The sequence below is a fragment of the Cricetulus griseus genome, chromosome 6, assembly GCF_003668045.3.
Source record: "Cricetulus griseus strain 17A/GY chromosome 6, alternate assembly CriGri-PICRH-1.0, whole genome shotgun sequence".
NCBI classification, from domain to species: Eukaryota; Metazoa; Chordata; class Mammalia; order Rodentia; family Cricetidae; genus Cricetulus; species Cricetulus griseus.
The window spans coordinates 111,727,184-111,752,262 of record NC_048599.1 but is presented as its reverse complement, the minus strand read 5'-3'; the positions used below and the strand labels follow the sequence as shown (position 1 = coordinate 111,752,262).

General features: G+C 37.4%; 1 protein-coding gene across 2 annotated transcripts in view; it reads right to left on the bottom strand.

Moving 5' to 3' along the window:
- Kcnh7 (potassium voltage-gated channel subfamily H member 7) overlaps window positions 1-8,704 on the bottom strand; it is a 454,061-nt gene extending 445,357 nt beyond the window's left edge. For both annotated transcript variants that reach the window (XM_035446851.1, XM_035446852.1), the window contains exons 1-2: window positions 8,629-8,704; window positions 6,678-6,908 (exon numbers count right to left, since the gene is read on the bottom strand). In XM_035446851.1, coding sequence (XP_035302742.1) covers window positions 6,678-6,908; window positions 8,629-8,704 — 307 coding nt within the window. The remainder of the gene's footprint in view (window positions 1-6,677; window positions 6,909-8,628) is intronic.
- Between the last annotated feature and the right edge of the window lie 16,375 nt (window positions 8,705-25,079).

The following is a 25,079-nucleotide window of genomic DNA, read 5'->3' as shown; positions in this document are numbered from 1 at the left end:
AAAAGACATCAAGTAAGAAAACTACATAAGAGATCTGTGAATTTCCCTACTAGAAATTACTTGAGTCAGTATTGAGTAATCGATAAATGGCAAGAGATGAATGTCTACAGTAACTCCAGAACCATTTCTGGTAAAAAGTTTCTTTACCATTACTTGTATATTTTTCTATTTATATAGTTATAGAGTAAAAAGAAGTTTAAATCCTTAAAACATTAAACAAAGATATATTATCATTAATAAATTAAGGAATATGATTATAAATAAATAACTTGGAGATCATTTACATGTAATTTCATAAACCAAAATATCACACTTTGCCTACCATCCAATTTTCCAAGATCTATCTTACTTTTACAACTTTATAGTATTATTTTTCATCCTATATTTATTCTTCAATGGACAATTATTGTGCACCCTAGTGGCCAGCATTGGTCCATATTTCTTGGCCCATAAATTATTAGGACTTAATATTTTATGATTATGCTCATAAAATAGATAAATTTAACTGTCATAACTTACAATATGATTATGATGCATCCCACTGCAGAATTTACACTGGAATCAAGTACCAAATGGTGAGGGATTCAGGGGAGTGAACTCTGAAGGCAATCATGAATCACCCTACAAACTGCCTTTCCTTCTGTCTTCAGAAGGTCAGTAATGGTTTCTGTAGGAAGAAGTGGAGGGGAAGACCAAAGAGTGACTTTGAATTACCTATTACGTTTTGTAGACAAAAGAAAAGTTCTGTGTAGCAGCATCTTGCCTTGCCAGTGAACTTGTATTGGTGGCCACACCCTTTGGACTTGGTTTCAGGTGTAAATGTGACCCACTAAAAGGTAGAAGAGGGGCTATCTCCTGCTCTCTTGGGTTGCCAAGAGCATCAGAGGGCAGAGACTGCATCTTCTGGAGTAGGAAGAATTCAACAGTTATTTATTCCTATCTGTGTAATTTGTTCCCTAATAAACACCTATTTATCATTTTTCTTGTGTCTGGTGAACTCATTTAAACCCTACCTTCAATTCTGAGGACTGTATATTGCCCTGGGTGCAATAGGTGTGTGTGTGTGTGTGTGTGTGTGTGTGTGTGTGTGTGTGTGTGTGTGTGTGTGTATAAATATATCTTGCAATAATCAATTATGCTTGAATCCTCAAATTTATAGGAGAAACAAACTTGCTAATTTACCCAACTAAGTGATCTTCGTTGAACACATTACAGAGAAGAAACTATGTCACTAACAATGTTGTGGCAAGAACACTTAGCTTTCAAAAAGAGATGTCATTTTCTAATATGTATTGGTAATGGAAAATAAGTCAAGAAGGCAAATTTTGGTCAAGTTAATCTTGGTGTTAGAGCTGAGAACTTACCTTGTTTTATCTAAATATGTCCCACTTGAAAACTCCACCCACCAAGAACACTGAAAAGTAGTCTAGAACTTTATCTTCAGATTTCTAATGAGTATAAGTATGTAGCCAAGTGTCTCCCATAGATGAACTGAACAGTAAAGCCAAGCTTTACTTGAGTTTAGAACCCATCAATTTTGAACTGATAAGTGACTCAGCTTATCTGGTTTCAAGGTTCTGTCTACAAAAGGTGAAGAGTATGTCCTGTAGTTTCTGGAGTTATTGTACCCTTTATTTAATGCATAAAATTCATTCACCTACAGTGACACTTAGCTTCACTAAATAATCATTCTTTTAGCTACAGTTCTCTGATGACAACATGAGAAATGGATTGCAGAGCAGAGAAAAGAATATTTCTATGCTTCCAAAAGTGGGCCTTTACATGCAGACCTCAATGAGAGAACTTGACAGCAAATAGAGAAGTAGGAGTAGTAGTGTAGGATGTTTTTTGATCAAAAGTTTAGGAAAAGGAGGAAAAATTGTAAGTATTTCCTGGCTTCTAATTCAAATGGGAGTATGAGTGGTTCATCACAGTACTCCATACTTTACCTGCTACTTCCACATACCTCAACTGTTCAAGGATTCTCTCAGCAACTGGTGCCAATTTATATCAAGCAACCAAAACAGACCACAAAGTAAACACGATCCCTTAGGATTCAGCAGAAGGAAGCTTCTCTGATCAGCCTACTCTGTGCCTTGAAATTGACCTGCTCTCAAGCCATTTAGGAATAACAATAAGCAAGCAGTCATCTCCCAAGCCACCTGTAAATGTTGAGTCTTTTTGCACCAGTGATCACAGGTGTAGAGCTGGAGGGTGGTGTACCAAGATAAGATCAGTCCATTCCTATCTTCAGGACATTTTGGTTTCACATGAGACAATAATTAAATAAAGTTTCCAGACCATGGGGAGGACTACTTTTTCAGAATGGTTATTTTACTAACAGCTACAATGGTTCAAGCATAATCTACAGAAGGCATGAGGTGTTAGAAAAAATTAGATCCATGAAAAAAATGAATTTTAGAATCTCTGATGTTATAATATCCTGCTGAATAAAGTATGGAGAAGTAGGGGTAAGAGAAAGAAAGTGACAATGAAACAAATCCCAGGCAACACACTCCTTGGAAATCTTTCCTGTTGCTTGAATTACATACACACAAACTATATTTCTATTTCTGTATTTAAAACCACCATCTGCAGCTCTACTACACAATCCAAGAATTAGGAGAGCTGAATATATTATGTGCATAAAGATTATGTAAAGCTATTATAATAGTTATTTCATATGACTAAAATTTTAACTAAACTGCATTGCTTCCTTAAGACGTCATTTTAGTGTGCAAGTAAAAAAGTATGATAAAAAGTATATATTAATAGTTATTTTAAAGTTGAAGAATAGAGTGAGTGCAATGTTTGACCTTAAATGTCGTAAGATCTCTATATGTTTTTTATTTGTTTATATGCAACTTCTCAGAAACATCTATGATTCAGAAATTGCAGATGAACACTACTTGCTCTGTCACACAAATGTCCTCAAGGTAGAGACCCTTTGTGCATTTTTCGGACCAATGATGAATGTGTCACCTGAGATAGAGGTAAAATCCAGGCTGAACCTTCACTCGTACTTGTAAAGCGGCACCTTTTAGGTCTTTCTGTATAGCTTTCGGGAAGGAGAGACTCAATGCTAACAACCCAAAGCCACTTCCAATTTCAGTGGAATTAAAGGTTGCCTATGAAACTCAGTAGATCAGGAAAGGATTCTCCCCAGCCACTGTCCATCCTCCAGCTACTGAAAAGCAGCACAAAACTAGAAAGGCAATCATATACTATACTGATTGAATAATAAAATTGCAACGGCACTGTGTCTGCCTGATTGCCAGTTCTCACACATTTCAGGACCTGATTTCCTTCTGAATAAAGGTATTATTTGTCCAGGAGAAGTTTACTTTGGTTTTCCAGGTTTTTGAAGTTGCTTGGTGACTTGCATTACACACTTAAATATACCTGAAAGGTTTTAAGGTTTCAACAGGCTATTTATATGACATGATACACACCCCCCAAAAAATCATGTAAACAAATTATGGTACAACCAATTAAACTATTCTTTTATTTTTCTTATTTCCATCACCTAAAAACCACAAACAAGAAAACAACGAGTGTTTTCTGGTTCTCAGTCACTATTCCTCTCAAGGTAATTTTTCTTAATATGGAGGCATCACAGTATTAAAATACATGCCCACCCTTATATAAGTCTCAGTGTAATTATAGTTTTATATAATTAGACTTTTGTGTCAAAAGATTTACAGCTTTATCACCTCAAGCAACATTCAGAGCTGCCAAGAATGATTTATGCAATAATGACTTAAACTGTAAAATAGAACTCTCAAAGGAAGGACTGTCAAGTGCTTCTACTTCAGATAAGTAGCTTTTTTTTTAAAGGATTGATATTCTGGTAAACAGCAAGCTCTACTCTACCTAGAATAGTCATATACTGAGCAAGGTAGGAAGTATTGCTTCCTCGTGGGCTGTGCAGCTCATGACAATTCTGTTGGGACTCACTGCATACATCTCTGACTTTCACTGCTAACGAAACCAGTGGGCCCCTTCACAAAACCAACTTTCAGATATATTGGTTTACTCCTCAAAATTGTTTTGGTGCTCCATCATGAATGAATGTTGAACACAGAATGTAGCAACTGCTCCTAACTTCTCATTGTATTCATTACATAACTTACCCATTTCATTGAACTGCTGAATTAGTAAGTAAAGAAAGCACTTCGTAAAGAGAATCAAGACTTAAGAAAGCAAACCATCAAATTAATTGACCCCAGTTAAAAAGAATGAAGGAAACTTTCAGAAACAAACCAATGAAACTGTTTCTATGCTTTTTTTCCTTCGTCTGCTTTTATGAATACAAAGTGGCTTGCAGCAGGTCAAAAAGAGGTGATGCTATCAAAGTGTTTGAATCTCCCAAGCCTTCAATGATTTTATAGCGGTTCTGCGAATAAATGAGTCAACTCTGAAAAGTTTATTCTGAACTAGCTAACCACTAGTTTATTGCATCTAAAGTTGGTAAACATATCTGTATCTTAACAACCTCCAAGGGGATTGAATTTAATAAGTTTTCCTTGAAAAGTAGAGAAACTGAGTTCATCTATTCTTCTACCAATTAAAGCTGAACAGTTTCTTGCTAATACTAGAGACACCCTACTCCTTCAAAGTGTGTCTCACCTGAGAAACCATTAATAGAGAAAATCTTCACAAAAAAAATGACATTTCTATGCTTTGATGGGCTTCCAAACAAAGACTCCGTGTATGAAAAAAAAACTTCATAAAGCTAAAGAACCCATTCAGGCATAGATTTGTGACGGTCAATGCACTGAAATCTTTACAACTTCGTCATCAACAAGTTTGTGGTTATATATAAATTATTTTCTGAAAAGTGCTCTGAGCTCATTTTGTGGTTACAGCAAATGAACTGATGAGGGTTCGAAACGTCCACATTTCAGTTACACCATAATAGATACAATTCCTAGTTGAGACAATTCTAAAAAATGTACTTAATACCTAACTGATTTAGTCAGAGCCGTACTTTAATTTTTTGAGATGGAAAAACATCTAAAACAGTCTTGAAAATATATCAGCCAATGATGAGCCATCATACTTTGAACAACCACAACATAGACCATGTCAACTTTATGCCTGATAGTCAGAAAAGAACCGACACTGAACTTCTTACAGTTTCAAAGATCTAGTTTCTTGTCATCACATAGACAAAAGAGGTAAGTTGCAGTGTTCTGTGAGTCTCAACACAGAAATATTTTTAGACAGTGGAGTCATCAGGCTATTTATAAAATACAATGTTATTGATCAAAAAGTAAAAGATAACTGGAATTAAATAAACAAGCTCTGTGCTGTTTAATAATAATGAAAGTATAATTGCTTTCATTCCAAAGCAATACAAAGTTATACAAACCTGTTTTTCCAGTAATACTTGGTTGCAAATACCCACCCAAGTTCAACTTCATAAATGGAAAAATCCAGTAATTAAGAAGTGTACATTTCTTACCATGACATGTTTAATTATAAGAAACAAGAGAAAGAATTATATCTTTCTTTTGGTATTTTTTTCTCTAGTTTTCATAGGAGTCACAATATGACATAGACTATACTATGACAGAGCCTCCTCAACCACATTAATTTTTGTATATGCAACATGGAGAAATAGATGATATAATATTGGCAAAAACTACAATGCACATGTTTTCTATAAGTGTTTTATTAAGTTGGCAAATACCATTAAGTGTGAACATTATATATATATATATATATATATATATATATTCATTTTTAAAAGGGTTATATGAGTATTCATATACAGTAACCTATTTATATACAGTTATCAATAGCTGAATATATATATACACATATATATATATTATATATGTATGTATAATGAACACACATGTGAATGGTGAATGTGTGTGTGCGAGAGAGGGGGGAGTAGCTACAGTATAAATGCATACACAGTGCTCCCAGGGCAAGGCTATAAGAAGGTAGTGTGTCCTTAAAATTAAAATAATGACCTTCATTTTGAAATGATAGTTTATCTATGGTGGACAAGTAAATAGTAATAACCCTTAATACTCACGGATACTTTTCTGTATTTCTTTTACCAAGTAATGCCTTCCATATTTCTTATTTCTTAACATATGCATGTACCTAAGTTTAGTGTCTCAGATATAGAAGTTACTATAAACTCTGCTTAATCTTCTCTCAAAACAAATGAATGAGACAAGAATTTCCATCTATCAACACTTAAAAAGCCAAGAAACACTCATAACTGTACCAATCTTCAATTCAGACTACCGTTTCCAAGAAGACCTTGTGAAATATGTTCAAATACAGGCAAATAAAATGTGTTTCTCTCATACTATGCATAGAATGGTGAAAATAGTGAATTACTAATCTTCACATTATTTCTTTAAAACATGTCAGGGCTGACTTAAGACATTTTTGTTCTTGATGACATTAAGTTACTGTACCTCTACAGAGTTCAAACAAGGTGCCCTTACACAAAGAAGGAATTTTTCCTACTGGTTCTTATTATTGAATAAGAACATCCATGCTTCTTGGATACTAAGACTTTTATATTTTAAAAAAACAAAAACTCCCCGTACAATTAATTATATGGGGTTTCTCTGCATATGAACTTTGAGTAATCAAGATTTCATTTAAAGAGAATCAAATACAAAGAACACTAAACAGGTCCACTTTACCATTTTTATGATAGTAGGTGACCTCCACTTTCCTCTCCTCTGACCCCAGTAATGCCTGGGCAATTTGGGCAATATCATGCCTCTTAGTCTCAGGCCCATGGAGAAAGTCACAGGTGCACGGCTTCTGCATGACATCTGGCCTGGAGAAACCAGTCATCTCGCAGAACCCGTCATTGCAGTAGATGATGGCACAGTTCTGCACTCTGGCATTTGCAATGATAAATTTTTTATCTGCAATAAGAAGAGGATAAGGCATCTTTTAAAAATCTTCTACAAGGTTCTCATAAACACTAAAACAATTTGTTGCATAATAAGGTTCTGGAATGCAGTTGTTTCCCCCATATGCTAATTATTTAGGCCTTTCTCAGAGAATTAAAAATACACACACACACACACACACACACACACACACACACACACACCCTGCTACAAACTTCAAATGTGAGCTCAGTGGCACTAAGTAATTAAATAGAAAAATTAACAAAATTATTCTTCAATTTAAAGAACAGAGGTTTCTAAGTTATCTAGTTCTCTAGCTCTGTGAGTCCCAGGGGTCTTAGTGGCAGGCAGTCACACAAGCATCATGCCAATGGATAGTTCCAGAATGCCATTTAATTGTATGATAATTTTTTTCTAAGACAGAAAATTGAAACATCCTGTAACTGTCAGGTTTCTCACTTCAACTTTTCCTGGACCTTAGAATGTAACTTTCTCAAAGCACTTATTATTCTTGTATTTGTTTTTTCCTTGATTTTTGTAAATAAAAGGTATACATGTCTGTAGTTTTTTACACATGGTGCACTTTTATCACAATTATCTATAGCAATGAAATGATTTCAGATTTATTAGCACTAAATAATGTAAAGCCTCACAATTTCCATAATGTCCAATTCCAAAAGATAAAACACACACACACATAGGCATTAATCATGATGATAACACATTTTAAAAACTTTCCCTTTGTTACAAGAGAGATGTTTGTGTAATAGTATATATTTTAATACAAATCCCATTAAGTGTGATAGCAAACTATATTTGTTATTTCCAGAAAGAATACGCAGCAGAATAGGGAAGTTATTTTACACAGGCACCAAATCTTCACATAGTTAAATGCAGTACTGGAAAATTTGTAAAGTATGCACATAAATGCAAGCTGAGGTAGATTTAGTGCAGAATATAAATGGACAACTATAGGATTTTAAATTATTAAATTTATATAAAATAATTCCTGGTGGTTTGCTTACATGAGTACATTAAATTTATTGACACTCAGTCTCTGTGGGATTTACGGAGTGTACTTTGATTTTTAAATTCCCAGACAGCATGTTTAGGGGAGCCACAGCGACACACAAATATGGTTTTTGAGTAGTAAGCTTCTTGCACCCAAAACCAGACCACTACTCTTCATATTATTCTTTGCCGTCTATTTCAGCTTCCGTACAAAGTTCAGTTTTAGGAGCCAACTAACATAAAGCAGGTATCCTTGGCATTCCACAACCAAGCAGTTTATCAAGATAAAACACAGTTTGCATACCCATTTCCATCGCTACTACCATTTACATGTCCTTGTTTGGAGCCTATGGTCTGCTCTGCTCCTGACTTTAAAAAGTCTGCCACAGAAAAGCCCATGTTATAATGCAAGCCCGTGTTATACCAGCACGTTCCCTTTAAGGTAGTAGTCTAGTAGGGCATGAAGTAGCAAGGCAAATAATGGAGCAGTGGGAGAGGAGGATCAAATTGCCTTGTACAATGGAGTCCATAGTCTAAAACGTAAATCCCAATTAATATTAGAGAGAGAACACTCCCGCTGCCACCGGGAACTGCCTGGCTGGCTTTCCCAGCCTCTAACTTGACAGCCTGGAGTTGTCCATCTCTGTAGCTTGGAAGCGACCGATGCCAAGTGCTCTGCCAAAGCCGAAAGCAAGCGACAAGAGAAAACAAACCAACTTACTCTGTCCTTCAAATTTCCGTATGATGGTCCCCAGGAAGGTGTTTTGCGGTGCCACATGCCCCCTGCGAACAGGCATGTTGCCCGGGTCTTAGCCGAGCGCTCCGAGCTCGGAGTTCTCCCGGGATGTCTCCCGGGCTAGAGCCCAGGCCGGCGCGCAAGCCGCTCTTTGTGGCAGCGCATCTTCTTTGGGGAGCAGAAATCTCTTCCCATTAGCACCACTTCGAGACACCCGCGTTCCCCGCCGGAGTCCAATCCATCCCGCTCACCTTCCGGAGGGGGCCTCGCACTGGCCTGCCGCGGGTGAGAGGCTTGGGGGCGGGGAGGAGAGGAGGCGGGGTGCCGGAGGCGGCGGGGGAGGGCCGAGGAACGCGGTGGGGGGCGGCTGGGCGATGGGGGGGCGGGGAGTCACAAGGGCAATCGATCTGTTTCTCTTCTCCCAAACAGCGCCAATTTCCCAGTGCAAATGGGCTTAACCTGGCTGTTTCCCAGAGCCCCCAAAATTGCTGGTGGGCGGGGGTGGGGTGGGGTGGAAGACTTGTGCGCCTTTTGCAGGAAGGGGAAAAAGAAAAGGAGGCAGGGTGGGGGTTGACGTTTCTGTCCCCGCCCTCTCCCCCTACACACACACACACACACACACACAGAGAGAGAGAGAGAGAGAGAGAGAGAGAGAGAGAGAGAGAGAGAGAGAGAGAGAGAGAGAGAGAGAGAGAGAGAGAGAGAGAGAGAGAGAGAGAGAGAGAGAGAGGAGAGAGAGAGCCTTTATCTTGGGAGCTTAGCTTGGGCGCAGCCACAGCTCGGGTTACTCAAGCGTGCCTTAGCGGAAGGCAGCCAAGAAATCTCCAAAACTCAATGATAAAACAGCTACTCCGGGAAGGTGATCTCCATTAGCCACTAGCCACAGGGCTTCATCCTAAGCGCCTTGCACTGAGGTAGCTAACACACCCTCAGCTGCAAAGAAAAGACAGGTGGGAAGCCACCCCTTCAATGAGTGTCTCAAAGCTCTGCTGGCGCTCAGGATGTTGAAGATCTAAGATGCGCCACCTGAGAGTGCAGGTGCAATTTCAGGGTCCAGCTCGGACCCCTGAACACCTCCAGCGTGGGCCCTGATTGTAGCCGGGGCTATCCAGTGCTGAGCTAAGCCTTTGAAAGACCGAAGGCTGTCAGCATCGCTGAGCATGCTGGGTTTCCCCGAGGGAGTCCCCGAGGAGTTGCAAGGTTTGAGGGGTGACTGGTTCTCCAAGGATTTGAGGTTGCCAGGAGGATGATAAGGTCAAAGATTGTGTAAACAAATGGTACAAAACAAGGCAAGAGTTTGGAATTGGCGAGGCTGGGTGCCGGGGGAGAAGGAACAAAAGGTGGGTGGGGCTAAGAGTTTGCAGCCTTGGAGTGACCTCCCTTGCTACTTACCTTCTAAACATACATGCCAGTTCCTTCTGCTTTCTCACCTTTTCTAAGGGAGCGCTTGCATTAGACAGGAAGAGATTCAAAAGGCAGCATCAAGACCTCTTCATTCTTCCTTCTCAGAGTCTTCCAAAGTGGGAATCTCCTCCTGGTTTACATATACTTTGGTTCAAATACTCCAGAAGACTTAAGGCAAGCTGTGCTAGGAAAACATCTTTTCAAAGTTGTTTCCCCCCCTCCGGGTTTCTTCTCCCACCCCTTGCTTCTTTCCTTTCATTGATGCTATCATCTGTGATAGACATATCTACACTCCTTTCTGTATTTGCTACCATTTCATTCCACAAAAGAGAGTATAGACAAATCTCTTGTTCCTGTCTGGCAATAAAGGTCCATAGACTTCCATCAGCACACATAGCCGTATGCTAGACGGCCTCTGATAGGTCAGGGTGCAGCCCATTGTCCTGCTTTGTCTGCATCAGTCGGTTCATATTGTGCTAGTTACAGCTCAAATCTGAAGTGAAATAATGAGAGTGGAACTAAGTTCCAAGAAGCAAGTTTAGTTTAGGGAGGTGAAACACCTATTTTGTAGGAAATAGGAGACTAGCATAACACTTTATATGTTCCATAAAACATCCATCCCAAAAATCCAACAACAACAACAAAAGCCCCAAGAAATTCTAATTATTTCATATCAAAGTATTGAAAACAACCAAAGGGAAGACAGTGCCTGGCAAAGTTGAATCTTCTAGTTAATTAGCTTGAGTTTTTTTTGAATATGTACAATTTTGTCTCTTGTAATATCAAGAACACACACTTTCCAGATGCCTGGTTTATTTTACCTTCTTTTACGTTGTAAATAGACTATTCTGTCATTCTGTTGCCTGGCTGCAGCTGGCCTTGGAAGAGGAGTTCCTCTTCCAGATGCAGAAAGTTTGGAGCTATCCGTGGTGCTGATTCTGATACTGCTGCTAGTGGTTTATTGAGGAAGTCAACCAATGACAGTGGAACTGCAAACTCACTCAAGTGGCTGTTAAGCCACAAAGCCTGATGATCTTAATCACCAAATGCCTAGAAAAACACACGCTGCTATTTTTGACACATTACTTAAACACCTCCCTTTTTACTTAGTTTTTTAAACTCAAATTGACATTTCTCCCCAAATCAAGGACTCCAGGGAAAGAAGAATAACCTACAAATTGTGTGGATTATATGTTTTATGTGTAAAGTTTCATTGCCTCTAAGGTTTCATGATACAATAATACAATAGTAAGTTGTAACAAAGCAGCATGGCTGGCTAATAAATTTTAAATGACTTGAAAAGTCAGTAAATGAATACCACCTTATGGTAATAACTATCCCCAAATAGGTTTTGAAATACAAATGTTTCTCTACTATAGGAAAAGAAGAATTGGCATGCAGAAGTTTATTGTGCAATGTTTCTATTTATGACTGTGCCAATGACTTTCACAGGCTATTGCATTTGGAAAACCTGTAACTCCACTTTCTTCAAGAGGAAAAATGGAATCATTTTCACTAGAGTATTTTCTCCTTAGCTACAACTCTCAAAATGGTATGTTTGAGTTAGCTAGTAAAATGCATGATATATTTCCATAGCTTGTGTAATATTTAAGTAAGTTCATAGGGTTTATATTTTCCTAGCCATATTTAACTAAGATCAGTTCTATTCACAAGTCTATGCACAATTACAGAACATTCCATAACTTATGTATTGTAATTGGTTGATTTGAACAGAAGATTAAAGGCATTCTGTCTCTAAATTACCCCAGTAATTGTGTTCATGAATTATATATTGGCATAGAGGAGGCAAGTACATTAATCTACATTCACACAATAATAGAATAAATTCAGAGGGTGACAACCAGGGCTTCTTACTAGCTGGAAAGTTCTTTCCTTCCATGCCCATCCTCTGCAAAAGCTAACTTCAGATACGATGAATTTTATTTCTAACAAGCGTTTGGAAGTTTTGGAGTTGTACATGTAAATACTGAAAAGTTACATAAACTGAGCTCTCAAAATTCCATGAAATTTACAGCTTGACACACACCTAATTATGAGCAAAGATATAGAATAGATTCATATGTCTTTTAAATCTCATAGTTATTCACATTGTCTTTAAAGTAAGCTATTAAAAATTTAAATATATAAATGTTCTGACAATCCCTACGACATAATAAATAATATGGTTTTACACCCAAATTTATGCATATGCGTGGTGCTGGGTTATTGCTCAGTAATAAAGCATGTTTGCCAATCTAGGTTCAATTCTTAGCAATTTTTTAATGAACATTTCTTAAGAATCTACATTAGAAAATTTTTAGGCATCGTGTATGGTTTCTCCAGTCTTTCAGGAAAGAATAGTTACCATCATGGAATATTTAAATGATTTTCTTATTATGTTAAGAAAAAAGGAAACTCTATGAGCAAATAAATGGTTTACTTTAGCATTTTACTGTTTTGAAGTGATATAGGAAGCAATTTGATTAGATTTGTGTAAAATTTTGTACAATTTAGCAAAACTATATGTTATTGATCTGATGACCACAATGCATCATTTTAATGTGTATCTTAATGTGGTCTTCTGTGGAGATGCTGTATCTTCTCTTACTAACTAGTTCACATCTTACTTAAGAAACATCTGACTCTACAGTTATGAGTTAGGCAGATTTTGGCTTGCTTTATTCTCTGTTGCTTGGAATCTCCTAAGAGGCAGGAATGTTGAAGTCATCTATTAACACAACAATGTGTTTGTGCAGTTTGGAGTCGAGGAAAGACTAGCCTCTAATATTAACTTATTTTATTATAGTGGAATTTGGGTATGGGAGATGGCTCAATTGTTGAAGTGTTTTGTGCACATGAAGGCAATCTGAGTTCTTATGACCAGGCTTGGGATTCCCATCTCTCACAGAGAGGCCAGGTGGCATGGCTTAAAAGGGGACAGGTGAATTCCAGAGCTTTTAGTCAGGCCACATATTTGAAACAGTGAGCTCAAGATTTAGTGAGAGATCCTGTCCCAAAAAATATAGTGGAAAGCAACCAAAGAAGATACCTAATAACAATCTTGGGCGTTTTAAAATCTGAGAGAAAGTGATATTGGGAAATACCTAACATGCATATACATCACACATACACACACACACAAAAACATTAAAACATAACAGAAAATATTGAAAATATTTCAGATATGCATTTGTGGGTTCATTTCTCAAATCAGTGGAACAATTCCTGATTTTCAGGTTTGTGTGAGCAGTAAGTAAAAGAGACATATAAATCTGGTATGTAGTGAATGATTCACCTCATTGCTGATATATTAAACTGACTATAATAACAAACTGGGTTCTATGAAGACTCAGGTGGACATCTCTTTGCCAAAGTATACCACCAATTACTGAAGAAAATAACCTGCTCAAAGGAATCAAAGATCCATCAATAACAGAAAAAAGAAGTGATGATAACAAGGAATAACAGATAAAAAGTGGATGGGGGATGGGATGTGTGTTAGGCAGGGGGCATGGGAGGATGTGAGGGAGAGGGAACTGAGACTGATATGTAAAATAAGATTGTTTCTAATTTAAATAAAATTTGTATATATTATGTATATATAAAAGAAATAACTTGACTCTGTAACTTATAAAAAATTTTTAAAAATCACCCCAAATATGATAAAAGTAGAAGGTTATAGCAATATTCTAGCTTAATATTTGTATTTGGCAGCATACAGTAGTAAGATGGTTCACATTATGATTTTTTATTTAAGAAATAACTCTTATTTATTTTGGTAAAATTGAGAAAACCTTTGAAGTCAGAGTAAATGAATTGTTAGAGTTTGCCTATTCATTCTCCTGTTTATCTGAATTGTTAGATATAGTCCGTATATTTAACTTGACACCAGCCATTTTGAAAAATCTAACTAGGAAGGGAATCTTACTTTATAATAACACTATTTTTTGTGTTTCCTTGTGCAGCATTATCATTCACAAATAAGTACTCTATAAAAATATTTCAGGTGGTTGAGAAGGACTTATTAAATATGCCTTTTATTTTGAATGGAATAATTCCAATTTGTGGCTAATTGAGTTTAGAGCATGTTTGAGTACTTCAGGCAAAATGAAGGGGGTGACTTAAGGTCCTCTTATGGAAGAGATTGAGGATCCTTTGGGGAAAACACTGAACCAAACTATAAGAGCTTGAAAATTGACTTAATCATGAATTTCTCCATCATCAGGGGAAGTCATAAATGTTTCTGGCTGTTACATGAAGGGTACATAAAGTTGTAAAGTAATTTGGAACTTTTCCAATCTTAGATTGGAATAAATATTGTTAAATTTCCACATAGTTTTAGAACATCTTTATCAAAATTCAAAATATTTAAATTTAAAATAATATTGAAGAATAATTGATTTGAAATATGATATACACATTTTAAAGATTCAGCTAAATGTTTTTTAAGAATGTTTTTCTTGTATATAACTTAGGAATCTTCTATTGTGTTAGGTTTCCATAAAACACTTCAAATGGCCTTTAGTCCTTACTCCACTGTCCCTCTCTTTCCCCATTTGATCCTTACAGTCTGGTCCAGGTTCTATCCATCATTAACTATCTATTCCATTTGTTCTTTTTAGGGAGATCCATCCTTCCCCCTCCCCATTCCATTACTTCTTACCTAACCTCTGTGGTTTTCTGTGTTGTAGTTTGCTTATCAATGATTTAAAACCTAACATGCACATGTAAGTGAATACATACTATATTTGTCTTTTGGGGTCTGGGTTGCTTCACTCAGGATGGTTTATTTTAGTTCCATCCATTTACTTGCAAATTCCATTTTTCAATGGCTGAGAAACATTCTATTATGTAAATGTACATTTTCTTTATCCGTTTGTCTGTTGGCAGATATCTAGATTATTTCCAAATTCTGGCTATTATTAGTGGGGAGCAATAAACATGGTTAAGAAAATGTCTGGAATGAAGCATACTTTGAGTATATGCATGATGGGAGATGTCCTTCTGTATATATGTTTCTCTTATTGGTTGATGAATAAAACACTGTTGGCCAATAAGGCAAGAAGATAGGTGGGAGAATTCTGGAAAAGGTAGACAGAAAGAAACGCCATGTGAGACCAGGAAGACAAGATGCACCAGGTGTTCTCCAGGAAGCCAGGACCACTTGGAAATACATAGATTAACAGAAATGGGTTAATAATTAAGACAGAGCTAGTCAATAAGAAGCCCAAGCCACTGGCCAACAGTTTTATAACTAGTATATTGTCTGTGTGTTTGGGGCTGAAGTGTCTTTGGGCTAGGTGGTCATCCTTTGAAATAATGTTACCAAACATATGAAGACCTTTAAAACAGACCACTCACTTGAGATTTGATGTTCAAGGCTTTAGAGATCAGTGATCTAGGTACATAGCACTGGTGTGGTTGATTTCAGTTACTGAGACTCCTCCATTCAGATGCCAAACTGACAAACTTAGATGCCAAATTTAGGCATACATAAACACTGTTCTTAGGCAGGATAATCCAACGACAATTCCTGACAATTCAGTGAATTATCATTGGGAAAAGTTTTGGGTTTGAGAAAGCCAGGCATGTGGTCAGTTGTTTGACTATTCCTATTCCTAAATCTATTCAGAACAAATTTCTGGAGAGAGAGAGAGAGAGAGAGAGAGAGAGAGAGAGAGAGAGAGAGAGAGAGAGAGAGAGAGAGAGTGTAATGAACTGTCAAAAATATGAAGTTGTTTCATAGCTAGAGATAGTTGTCTTTAAAACATATAAACACATTGAGGCCAGAGAAGTACATAGGGTGCTATTATAACTTTCCACCTTACATTTTTAGGACAGGGTATCTCAAGCAACCAAAATATCACTGTTTTGACTGGTTTGGCCTGCCAGTGCTCTCCTAGGATTTCAGGCACATGCTTTCCTTTTACAAGGATGTGGACTGTTTGAACTCAGGTCACATTTCTTTAAAAATCAAGTATTCTTACTCACTGAGATTTTACCACAAGCTAAGGATAATTTTTAAAATAATGCGACAAGCTACTATTAAAAGACTTGAGATCCTCAGAGAGAACAATTTTGAATGTTTGTGATACCATCTAGCATAGCATGGCACAACTGAGTAGAGGCTTATTGTCTGTACTCTACATTTTAAATGGTCTCTGAAGGTATTGATGGAAGCTAAAATGAAAGATTGTAAATAAGTCTTATTCTTTCACCCTGCACCTCATTCTCTATGTCCTATGTATGATTTTACTTACAAGTTTCAAATTATTCTTTTTCTCCTTTTAGACACACATTCAGTATCTTGGAGACCATGTGTTATTTATTTCAGGATTCCTAATATTGTGCATGCCATCTGTCACATAGTGGTGGCCAGTAAGTGTTGTTATGAGTATGAAGAAAGGAAAACATACAGGATGAACATATGAATGGACAGACAGAAGAGAGAAGGGAAGGGTCAATGGAAGAAAGACAGTTGGAACTGGCGAGGCAGAAGAAAATATAGAAGGAAATAATAAAAATAGAAGATGAGAAGAAGAGAGAAAGAAAACTGGGTAGCAAGAGAGAAAGGGTCAATTAAAAGGGTAAGAGGAACAGGGATGGGGAGGATAAAAGAAAAACAAAACAAAGAAGGATTTTCCATAGAGATTTCCATACAGCAATAAGCATTTATAAGTAAACACTGGCCATTTTTCTATTCATACTGCTATATAAAATTGATATGTTCTTGATATTCTAATGGTGTCTATAAATGATTTACTACAAATAGCATCCATTTTAATGACATCATAAAGAAGTATAAACATGCGTGAGAAATAGCATGCTCTTTAGCAAGGCAAAATCAATCTATTCTGAAATTGTTAAATAGAACTGTATATTTGCAATTAAATAGCTTTCCTTGACTGTAAATCAATGATGATCATACTTCAAGTGGTCATATGGATGGTACCATTAAAAGCCAGGGATTCATATACACAGAGTATATGAGTTAATGTTTGTTCTTACTGCCATTTATTCCTCACAGTTTCCTGTACTGACTTTGAAGAGAACTTCCTGCTCACACAGAGAGGCAGGTGGGCTCATGAGAACTGTCTTTCATTTGGGCTGAGTTTTACAACTAGAAAAGTGAGATGGAGAGATTTACTTTAGGTCATAAAATCAGTTCAGTTCAGTTCACTTTGCAGTCTTGTAACTAATATGTGAATCCCATTCACTTCTGAACTGTGGAAACATACTCCTTCTCCCAAATCTGTTAAATTTCTAAATTTGATAACTAATTTGAATGTTTCTTTTTAACAAACACTGCATATCTCAGGCATACTTCACATCCAGGCTCAATTCTGCAAAGCTTTGGATCTTGAAATGCTTTCTGATACTTTAACCCATTGTGTCTGCATTTAATCTTTTCTGAGATTAATTTCCACTTCGCTGTCTCTAATTTGTCCTAACTGAATACTCTATATCATCTTGAACGCAATGGAATTATGAAACTCTATCAGACTAATATTTCCTTTCCAACCTTCTGTGTTAAATTCTTTTTTTAATATAATTTATATGGGGAGTTAAAGCAAGTAACAAAACTGTGGTGGCTGCCTTATATTGAATTAGTAATTGACATCATTAGCCTAGGATAGACCAGCATTGGAAATTATTCTCTTTCTTGATACATTCTTCATGTTACAGAAGATTTGATTTCTTACCATTTTAAGTCTAAAATACTATTTCATAGTTTATGTCACACAACAGCAAATTGTATGGTGTTATTTTCTCTGGCCATTGGTTTCTCACTGTCATTTGTCATTTGATTAACTATAATCTAAAGAATGAATTCAAGTTAGAAACTCCTGTTTTGAATCGTTCATTTTTGTTTTGTGCTATTTTGTGTTTCTGTATTCTCATAAAAACAAGAGGTTCTTTTTGATACTATTTAAGTCATTCATGAAAGAAACCACTTATGGGCTCATGGGATGGCTTAGCAGGTAAAGGTACTTGCCTCCAAGCCTGAGAAATTCAACTCAATTTGGAGGACACATTGTGGAAGGAAAGAATCGTTTCCAGCAAGCCATATTCTGAGCTACACACACACACACACACACACACACACACACACACACACACACACACACACACACACTGTGGAATTCAGTTACTCTTCATCCCAGCGCACAGTAAGTAAGTGAATACTAAAAAGACCGAAGAATGGGCACCAAAAATGCTGTTTTAAAAGAAAGACCTTGGGCATCATGCTATTTGTATGGCATTTTCTGTAGTTGTTTCAACAATAATCATTCAAGATTATTCTAGTAGTTAGTATTTTGCAGGTGTATACTGATATCAGAATTAAGCATTGCAAGTTTGGCATTCTCTTGAAAGCTCAAGTTACCTCATTGGCTGTAGCAATGAAAGATTAGCAAAGAGTGGAGGAAAAAAGTTCTTTTCCTTTGAGTGATTGTAACTGTATCCTGGTTGAAAGCAACCTGTCAGTTCTGACTCAGAAACTTGCCAGTCCTCTGATATAAACATCTGCATCAGCAGTTATAACTCAACACAAGCCTTTGTTATTGGAGACTGAGAGTTGTTCTAGCTCCAGGTATACACTTTTCTCATGTTTATTTCTTTCTCGTGATCAATTTACCGTAGTCTCTGCAGGCTTCTAATAGCATGGCTGGCATAGGGAATTACAATGAAAAGAAAGTGGAGCCCATCCAAAAAATAAATAAAAAATAAAAGGAAAAATGATAAACTTTTTGAATCCACCTCTACTTCTATAAAACCAGGTAAACCTTCATATCTCAAGATTTCCCAACAACATTTCGTCCTTGATGTTAGATCAGAACATTATAGTCATCCTGTACTGTGAAGTGACTACAGAGGTATTTCAATACATTTTATCTCATATTGGAAATTCTATGCCAGAGTTATATTATTCTCTGTCAATGGTTCCTAGAACATTTGTATGCATAACTTATATGGTATATCCATTCTTTACACTTTCTCGAGTAATTCCCAAAAGAAGATTTCCTGACAGAAACATTTGTATACAATTCTTAGGAACTCACTAATGTGAACTAACAGCAAAATGTGAGATACAATAAGCTATTTCTTCGAGGACATTTCATTTTCCTGTTATCCTTCAAATCATGTTACATGCCAATCTCCCTCCCCTGTGCACCAATAGGACTTTTCATTTCATTCTACTTTATACCAGGAAGCTATAATGATTCCCTACAAAACCCAATGTAAACACCAAATCATCTGGTGGTTTCTTATGAAGTTGCCCAGTTGAAAATACTGATAGCTTTACTGTTCCCTTCACGATTCCATGATCTGAATATGAATCTATATCTTTTATGGTAGTCTAATCAGAAACATAATGATAATACATATGCAACATATCTACATGTTTATTATGTTTCAACCATTCAGAAGTATATACTTTCATTTTTAAGCTACAGATACATGTAAAAGTATAAGACATTGGATCTTCCTACAGCAAGTCTTCAGAAGAGATCAAAAGGTGATATGTCACTATATCTTTAATTTACTTAAATTAGAAATTTTATAAGCCTATGTTATTTTAACAAGTTGGTTTCTTGCTTTTATCTCGTTTGCCTTCCCAATTTGTTCAAAGGAATAATACCTCTTAGCTATAGTACCTGAGAGAGAGCATTCATAAATGTACAGAAATTATTCAAGTGTCACATTTTTGCGTTAAGACATTCAGCACTCATTTCATCTCAAAATATGTGGAAATGTCTAAGTCACTTATTCATTATATTTTCTCCAGTTTGAAGAAAGCACCCATTAAAATTGAGCAATAATTGAGATGCACGCTATGTGTCAACTAATGTCTTAAGATCTTTATAGTTTATGAACATACATCTAAGTGAAAAGACAGATGGACAAAGTTGCTCCAGTTACCATGACTGATCATTAAACTTCTATCTGCACTTCTGGGTGTCCAAAGGGGGAAGATGAATGTGGCATGTTTTGATGGCTAATGATGTCAGTTTGAGAGGATCCAGGCTCATTGAGAAGACAAGCCTCTGGGCAAGCCTGTGGAAAACCATTTCCAATAGATTACCTGAAATGTGAAGAACTGTCCTAAATGTGGGCAGCGACATGCTCATGTGTGATGACTAGCATTTATTGTCAACTGACAAATTCCAGAATCACCAGAGAGGTAGGTCCCTGGGTTTACCTTTGGGGAATTGTTTCGGTTATATTAATTCAAGTGGAAATATCTATGCAGCTGGGATTGCAGACAGTATAAATGGGGAAAGGAACTGAGCAGCGAAATGAATTAATCTTTCTCTGTTTCCTGCTTGTGGATACAATGAGGCTGTTTCAAGCTTCTGCAACCTTGTCTGCTCTATGATGGTGGGCAGAGCCTGCAAGTGGTGAAACTTTACTTTTCTCCTTTACGTTGCCTTTGTGGGAGTACGTTATTGCAGCAACAGGAAAATAAACTACAGCAATCCTTGACTGTATATAAGGAAAAGTGTGATAGGCACAAGTATTCATCACTTTTTTCTTCCTCACTATGTACACAATATGACTCACCACCTCTTGTTTCTGCTTTCCTACCTTCTCCATTATATTACACTGTACTCTCAGCTGTGGGCCAAAATAAACATGTATTTAAGTTGTTTATTACAATTTTTATCACTGCATCAAGACAAAATACAAAAGACATACATTATATACATTTTATGTGCCTAATTTAATAATTCAAGTGAAATCTGTAGGGGAAATGCTGACCATGCCCTGGTCAGAGTGACATGGCAAGGCTTTAAATATCGGAGACGCATCCACACAGTTCTCTTTTCCCTCTCCCGCCTGGCTGAACAGGACTGGCTCTGTCGAATCAGTACTTCCTAATAAACCATCTGTTTTCAAACTAGTTCTGACTCCTTGTGTTCCACTTTAGGTGGCGTCAGGAGTAGTTTTGAATCTCAACCACGGGTGGGTCCTGACCTTTGGCTAGATATATTTCCCTGCCGATTTGCCCCCTGGGAAACATTTCACCTTTCCCTCTCAACCCTCTTGCGGAGAAACGCCAGTGGTACTATTTGCCACAGAGTCTCTCCAGCACAGTTTGCACTGAGAGGAGCCTGCCGTGGCTGCATCTGCCTTTGGGTTTCATTCCTCCCAGGTCAGTCTCCCAGCCCAAGAGTGGTTCCCACCCTGCACCTCCGATCCCATTCCAGCTGGGCCTAACAACCTACTTGTCACTCTCCACTTTTGGGCCCAAACTCGGTTTCTACCCCATAGCTTCTGTGGCTTGGGTCTGAGACAAGCCCGGCCACGTGTGCCTTCCACGGGTTCCTCCCCTTCCGTGTTAGCTTTGCAGCCACTGTACACTACCTAGCACCCACCGCGTGGGCACCGGATACCGCTCAGCCCTGTTGGGAAAGTTCATTTTTCTCTGCAGGCCTCCAATCCTGCCGCCACCACTGCTTGCAGGCCAAACGCTGCTGTTGCTGCTCAAGCCCCTTGAGCTGTGGCACCACGAGTCATCTGTCAATACACAGAACCGATACAGCTTGGCGCCACGACTTGCTACGGCCCTACAGGTTCTCCAAAGCTTTTTCTGCTAACGACAGCCAATCCCTTCAGTCTGTTCTAACTAGGTTCAGAAGCTTTTAGATATTTTTCAGGTAGTCGTGAGACAGACTTCACCTCCAAGTCCCGCAGCTGAACACTGTGCCACCAACACCCAGCAGCTGTGCCAACACAACCGGCCACCTCCGCCACCTGCTGGTCAAACACAGTTACTGCAGTTGGACAGTAACTGGTACAGGTAAACTTGCAGAGTGGCAGAAAACCTGACCATGCAGAAAATCGGGAATATTCTTGCTACTTATGTGAATTCAATGTTAGAGGAGCATTATGATTTGCTAGTGATGTACATATACGCTGTGTTAGCAAACAGCTTTATAGTCCATATGACATCTCTAACCATAGGATTGAGACATAGGAAAACAGACAGCTTAGGAAATTGGATGCAGGATATGTAAGTCAGCCAGGGAAATCTTATTTGTAAAATAGAAGACATGGAAGGAAGTTGAGAATACTAAGTCTGGTCATGATACATTATTAACACAGGTAGAAAGCACTCATGGCCAAATAGAACCCCAAATTTGTTCCATGTCTGATGATTTGAATGCAAAAATAGCTAAGAATCGACACAGGAATGGCGACCTAGCACAGGCAGTTCACTCCATGTCTGAGGAATCTACTATCACAGACCAAAAGCTGGAGTCTAGGATTGGATATTTGGAAGGTAGTTTACATGCCATTCAGATACTGTCTAAGTATAAGAACATTAAAGATTTCGAATCACATGTAGATGTAGAAATAAAATTACTGATTCTATGAAACTCTTAGAATCTAACATGACTCATGAAATTCAATCTCTACATGAGACTATGGTTGCCAGGCTATAAGCTTTAATGACACAGAATCAGATTACTCCCAATCTGATGCAACTATTCCATTCAAACATCAGGAAGACTTTCCTAAGTTTGTTATGCATACACCAATGGTGTTCCCAGCAATTATGTCAGAAAACTGCCATCTAAAAAATATCCACATGGTCAGATGACATATCAATGGGAACCCATACAATTAAAAGATCTTAAAGGAATTAAGTAGTTGGTTGTCTCATATGGCCTCCATAGCCCTTATGTGAATGAATTATTATTCATGGACGACTTTAATAGGGTGATGCCCGCAGATTGGGAAAGCTAGTATCAGCTATGCTCAAAATTCATCTCAGATACAGTGGAGAGCTCTGTGGAGGGAGGAAGGAAAGCCCTGGAGCTTCAAGGCATAAAGAAAGGTTATAAAGCTCCCCTAGATAAGATTCTTGGTAAGGGTCTTTATGCTAACCCACAGGTTCAGGCTGGTGATGATGAGCATATATTTTCCTTATGCAGGACAGCAGCCTTAAATGCCTGGGACAACATTCATGAAGGAGGAGAAAGAGTAGAAACTTATATGAAGATAGAACAGGGACCAACAGAACAGTTTCATGAGTTTTTACAAAGACTATTCAGGGCAGTAGAGCTACAAGTAGCATATCCAGAACCTAGAAAAATTATCATAATGCATATTTTGGCAAACTTCTATTAATGATAAGAAGTCTCAGTTGAAAGTAAGAATTACTTATAAAGTTATTACCAGTCTGGCAGACACTGAGGTGGGCGTAACTATTATTACTCAAAAGTCCTGGCCTCAGAGGTGACCTCTAAGAGAGGTGAATGTACAATTTTTAGGGATTTGAACTCTATCTAGAGTTCTCCAGAGTTGTAACTGGGTTGTCTGTATTGGACTGGAAGGACAGAGAGGAAGGTTAAACCCTTATGTAGCAGCTATAAATCTCTGGGGTCATGACCTCTTACAGCAATGGAATACCCAGATTAGCATTCTTCCAGTATCAGATATAAATCATATACAACCTCTAGATCATAGACAAAATATAGTAAGTTACTATGAGAAACAGATACCAACCATCCAGGCTGTACAGAAACAAAATACAAATGATAAACCTTCATAGGAACCAAAGCCCCTACCCTTAAAGTGGCTTACAGATGAACTTGTTTGGGTAGGACAAGGTCTGTGACCTCTGAGAAGCTAGAGGCTTTAGAAAAGATAGTGCAGGAACATCTAGAGGCTGGGCATATAGAAAAATCTACCAGCCCTTGGAATTCTCCTGCATTTGTTATCAAAAACAAGTCAGGTAAGTGGAGAATGTTGACAGACCTGAGAGCCATCAATAAAGTAATTCAGCCAATGGGCTCTCTGCAGTCTGGAATGCTGTTGCCTTCCTTGATTCTTAAGGAATGGCCAATCATAGCCATTGATCTGAAAGAATGTTTTTTTTCAATACCATTACAAGAAAATTATAGAGAAAAATTTGCATTTACTGTCTCAACTCTTAATAATTCACAGCCAGTTAAGAGATTTCAGTGCAAGATTTTTGCCACAAGGAATATTGAATAGACCTACCTTGTGCCAGCACTTTGTACAAAAACCTTTAGAGAAAATTCAAAGGAAATTTCCACAATCCATTCTTTATCATTATATGGATGATATTTTATTATCAGATTCTAATAAAAAACATTAGAATGAATGTTTGTAACAGTGAATGAACTTCTACCTCATTGGGGATTACAGATTGCTCCAGAAAAGATACAGATAGGAGATGCTATTAATTATTTAGGTTACAAGATAGACTTACAAAAAAATCAGTCCTCAAAAAGTACAAATTAGAAGAGATCGTCATCAAACTCTTAATAGTCTTTAGAAACTACTAGGAGAAATTTCTCAACTACAGACAATAATTGGAGTGGAAGGACATGACTTAAAGCATTTAAAACGTTAAACAGTCCACAAATATTATCCATTGAAGAGGAAAAAGAATTACAATGGGTGGAAAGCAGAATATTGGATGCACATGCAGACCATGTAGACTGAGTGGACCCTAATCTAGACTGTACTCTGGTTATCTTACCATCCAGAAAATACCCTTCTGGGATTCTGATGCATAGAGAAGATATTATATTGGAATGTATACTGGCAGATAGCTCTTACTGACTTCTTGGGAACAATTAGAAACAAGTATCCCAAAAATGACAGAATTAAATTCATAAAAAAGACAATCTGGATCCTTCCACATATTGTGAGACAAACTCGTATTTCTGGAGTACTTACCTTCTACACTGATGCCAAGAAATCAGGTAAGGCAGGATATAAACCATGAGAGGTAAGTAAAGTAGTTCAAAGTTCGTATACCTCTGTACAATAGGCAGAATTATATGCAATTCTTATGGTACTTATGGATTTTACAGAGCCTCTCAATATGCAGAAAGAGTCATTTTACACATTGAGACTGCAGAATTTGTTTCCGATAATACAGAATTAACTTCACTGTGTATACAATTACAGGACACAATCAGGAACAGAAATAATCACACACAAGTTATGATTATATATATGATTATATCACATATCACTTCCCATTT